Source organism: Austrofundulus limnaeus, unplaced genomic scaffold (assembly GCF_001266775.1).
Source record: "Austrofundulus limnaeus strain Quisiro unplaced genomic scaffold, Austrofundulus_limnaeus-1.0 Scaffold253, whole genome shotgun sequence".
NCBI classification, from domain to species: domain Eukaryota; kingdom Metazoa; phylum Chordata; class Actinopteri; order Cyprinodontiformes; family Rivulidae; genus Austrofundulus; species Austrofundulus limnaeus.
Window position 1 is genome coordinate 584,034 of NW_013952655.1, and position 4,865 is coordinate 588,898.

At 40.6% G+C, this 4,865-nt stretch overlaps 1 protein-coding gene across 1 annotated transcript in view; it reads left to right on the forward strand.

The window, feature by feature from the left end:
* Positions 1–4,136: 4,136 nt before the first annotated feature.
* The window catches only part of tbc1d31 (TBC1 domain family, member 31), a gene marked incomplete at its 5' end in the record, with an annotated part of 18,487 nt that continues 17,758 nt past the window's right edge, over positions 4,137–4,865 (forward strand). Inside the window, 1 exon segment of the mRNA XM_014020480.1 lies at positions 4,137–4,252. Coding sequence (XP_013875934.1) covers positions 4,137–4,252 — 116 coding nt within the window.

Genomic DNA, 4,865 nt, shown 5'->3' on the forward strand with positions numbered 1-4,865 from the left:
TTGGTCCTGCCAGGATCTGTGCTCCGGACCTGCAGACCTGCATTCTCTGTTTGGTCTTTGCAAAGCGGTCACAGAGAGTCCACCACCGTCTGCTGCAGACAGCCTCCTCTGTTTGCAACATTTCTGAAATCTCCCTCCATGAATTTTTTGCCATGTGGCATCACTTGTGCTCTGCAGTAGAGAAGTCATACAGATGTTTGTACCTCCGAACCGCCTCGGTGAGTTTCTCTTTGAAACTATCCATGTTTACAAACAAAAACGCCCACAAACTTTGAACCAATCACACTCACCGAGCCTCAACCTCTGCGTCTCCGAGTGCTGACTGGGGCCAACGTACAGGACAGCTGTCACCGGGGGATCGCAGCGGGAGTGCAGACAGAAGTTGTGAAACTTTTTTCACTCAGCGGGGGGTAAAAGACGTGCGACAAGAAGTATAAACCAGCCTTCAAACCTCTCCACCACGATAAGGCGACAGCCCAGGGAGAATATATAAGATATTTATATTAAAGTAACTTAACCCTGACGGGGACTTTATCGCCTAAAGCTCCTGTGTTTTAAGGGGTTTGGAATGTTAAAAAGTGTAATTCTGAAGTACATGGTCTGCTCAAAAAGTATCAGTGGACTCTCCAATTGGTCAGTCTCAACGTCAACCTACCACTACCCCTCCTTCACCCTTCATCTTCCAGCTTCCAATGGCTTCCCCCTCCTACGACCACCACCACCAGTGTCTGGGCCCCGGGGGACGCAAAACTCTTCTTACACCTCATTTTAAGCAGCTCATCTGAGCTTACAGCATCTCACAAAGCTCACATCCTCTCCTAGGGTCTGAGCCCCAAACTCTGTCATTCATGTCAATAAACCTCCTAATTTCAGTCTGTCTTCATGTGAGTCTTTCAGGTTGAAGTATCGTTTCAAACTGTCCCCTGAATGTGATTCTGTTATAATGTTCAGAAAAGTCAAAATAAGGTATGGAAAAATGGTTTAGGTGTGCAATACAAAATACAACAAAAATTAGTAAACACACCAGTGTGTGTGATGATGGACTTAAGATGTGACCTTTGCAGAGAATATTATAACATTTGTTTCCACAGTCTGTGAGTGGATGCAGGCTACAGGAGATGCAGTCAGAAGATTCATGATGTCCTACCACAGTTTTCCTGTCCTCACTAGTTAAATCCTTGTTTACAGTTCATACCCGACATGTAAGCTTTGTGTACATGCTCCAGGTATTGTTTCCTGTTTCTGCAGTATTTCTTTGGCAGCGTCACTGTGCCTCCTACAGGCCTTGCTTAGTTACTACAGCATTCTGGGTCATTTTCTGGGCTTTTATGAGGATGAAACATTTCAGGAAACGCTGCTTTGTTTACAAGGATATTGTCAGAAACAACAATAAAAAAGTCATTTTGGTAAAAGCAATATTAATGTGTTGGGAAGACTTAAATGTAAACAATGGTTGGGCAGTGGTCTCTGTAATGATCTCTCTCAGTAGAGTAGCRTCAACACACAGAAAAATTACCAAACAGAACTGGGGTCTCTAAGTGTGTTTGGGATAAGTACATGAAAATAAAAAGGGTTTGGTCAAAGTAAAACTGTCAAAAACAAAATGGAATATCTCCACATTACCCTCCACTGGTTAACAAAGAGAACTGAACAAATGACAACAAGTTTCTTCAGGTGGATGTTTGAGCAGAAGAATAAGTCAGATGGACCAATGTGATGTCTACCTTCTGTGCTGAGGCCAGGACTGGAAGTGAACTGGGCCACATCCACTATTTTGACAGCAAACTGCTGCCCCGTCTCTCTGTTGATGCATCTCCTCACGACGCTGAAGGGACCCCTGAAACACAGAACCAAACAAAAGAGACCTTTAGCACATGGTTCGCACAAGACCCCTGTAGAAACGTTTTATTTAAAAGGAACTGACTCTTCACAAAAAACATCTGTAACCAATAAAGTCACATTGTGAAAAAACAGGTTTTCACTGCAACGCTGGAAACACAAAAAGGAAAAAAAWCACTAAAGCTTCAGAACTGAAGAAGCTTAAAAGCTTCAGACATCACAGAGCAGTCCTAACTGGGCCAACACAATCATTAATATAAATATTCTGGTGACAGCTTAATAAGGGAAAAAATACAAAAAATAAAGATACACAATGAAAAGTATATTTTACAGTTTAAAAAGTTTAAATTATTATGCTTTTTGATTTTACTTTNGGGGGAACCGTCTGACGGGGGAACGTGGCTCGACCTAACACCGGTCTCTGTTTAATGGTGGATGAAATAAAGAAAGTGGYGGTACTTTATTTACTTTGAGCAAGCGAACGTCATGTTCAGAAGATAATTAATCCASCAGATAATYCAGAGGYGGTCTGTTCGKTAAATTTTACTCCAGGAGCTGYGAGGCTTGTTTTCAAGCTTCAGACTGAACTGAAGCACCGGCTGCTGACGTCATTACGCTCTTGTGCGATGCTGCGTTCAGGACAAGCATGGAAAACTCACCACTCTTATGTCAATATGGTCACAATGATGCTTTTAGGTACCGAAATGGAATTGCATGAACATTCACATGGTGGTTATGTAATACAGCGAATCGATAATAAAAAAATCTCAACTAATTTCAACTAATCGGWGCAGCCCTAAAGCAGAGCAGGGTTGAAGTGTTTGCAGGTAAACTGGTCAGTCCTGAGTGAGCTGATCCCTCCTCTCACACTTTGCTCCTGAGCTACCTGAGACTTTGGCCTCTCAAATCGAATTGTTTTTAAATGTTTGTGTTCTGAGCATCGTTATCAAAGAGATATTTCCAACTTTGCACACATGACCAATCTCCTCTCTCCTCGTGAAAACCGCTGCCACAACAGCGCTTCACGGCATGTGCAGGCTTTGAGTGTTTCTGTAAGATTCACTGTTTCAGTTATTTAAAATAAACAGTATTAACTCTAAAAAACGAACATTTGTTTGCCTCATTTTAAACCTAACATAAGTCTGTTTAACGTCAACCCCAAAAARCTCAAACTTGCCATGTTCTTTAGGTGAGCACGTTTCAAATGTTTTTCTAGTTTATCATGAATATCCACAACTTTCATTCTTCACAGTTTTATAGGAACAACAGGGTTTTTTTTTATGTGCTAGGCTTGTTGTTATTTAGAACCACACTGGGACTGAACTGTGATGGCTCCTCCCTTTTGAATCTTGWCCTGTGGAAGAGGTGGRTRCTATTAATGTTTCATCAGTAAACATCCAGTTAATTTAAACTTTTTTTATTGTCACTCTAATGTGTAAATATTCACCCTGTAATATAAATATTTGGGTGAATTTATGACTGTAAAGTAACCGGGACTGATTTTAGTCTTGTTTTATTCTTTATGTAGGACTTGGAGCGGGCAGATTATAACGTGGTTGCTTTTCTGTTTATTGTTCTCGTCAGAATAAATGGGGAAACACCTCCAAAGATGACCAGTGTCATGGCAAATTAATTCCTCATAACCAGCACAACGCAGAAAAGATCGGGTTACATGAACACACAGTTGATAGAAAGTTAGCTTCAGGAGCAAAGTGTGGGAGGAGGAGAGCTCTGCTCACTCAGGACTGACTGCTGCTTTAACTCGCAGTTTGTCGCTGCTGCACCTGGCCTCACTGAGAGACCCGCCCTGCTCTGCTCTGATTGGATGACAGGGCTCTGGGGTTTGTATGATTTGTTGAAAGCGGTGTCTGTTCAATCCTATATGAGGCACYAGACTCTCCGGCACATTTTCCAGCAGACTGAAGGCTGAGGTTTATCAGACCTTCAATATTCAAACCACTTCTACACCTTTGAATTATGGTAGTCGTTCCTTTTTTCAACCATTTTTTCTGCTTCTTTTTCAAYTGTGAACATTTGTTCACTCAGCGCTGTTGTTCTTATTTTAGCGCTGATATCCACACTGTGTTGTAGTTAGCATTGCTAGCAGTAGCATAGTGTGAACAGAAAGGAAACACTGAGCCTGTGGTTTACGTCATCACACTTTTATTTATCTAGGAATAAACATCAATGTTTTTTTTTAATCATGAATGTTTTATTTAATTTAAAATTCAACATAGGCTCAAGTTTTCAAGATTTTTCTCCCTAAGTTTTGCTCATTCAACATATTTATCTGGTAGGTTTCGCCTGGTGCAGAAAACGGGACAAGCTTGCACTGCTCTGGCATTCAGCCTCCGCAGAACCACAGAGTTTCTTGTTGCTTTGGCGGACWACACTATCAAATGTTTTGACAAAGGTAGGATGGAAACGTTCAATTTTTACTTTCTACAGGTTTTGTTGTAAGATAAAACCATTATTATTACACTACAGTTAAAGTTTTAGCCTAAAATTCTTTGTGTCAAAACCAGTTAGCATTTAGCATATTTATTAAAAAAATTCTGTTTAATGAAAAGTGTTGAAATTTAGCATTTTAGTAACAGGCTAAAGAGACACATTTAACTTTGTCTTCTGCTAAAGGCACAGTGATCATGTTTTTTCTTGTGCGTCTGTGAGTAGGGTAGGTCTGTCTGTGGCATTAGAAAAATACTAATRGATGGGTTTTAGTGTGACTTTCAGAAAGTAGAGATGGGCGGATTAAACGTTGCAATGCTATATAGCAGGGAGGAGGTGCTAATCATTTCACGTGTCTTTAAAATAATTGAAGTTGTGTAAAAGATTTTAATCAGCCACCTCACTTCTGTTGTTTCATTGTAACAATGAAGCCTTGAATGTCATCAGTCACATGATCACAAAGATGTTKAAACAAGCCCAGATACAGTGCTTAGAACTGGTCTGCTTCAGAAAAGTGGACAGGCTTTATAGTAGGGGTGTAAGAAAATATCGATACACTGAAATATCGCGATATTTCA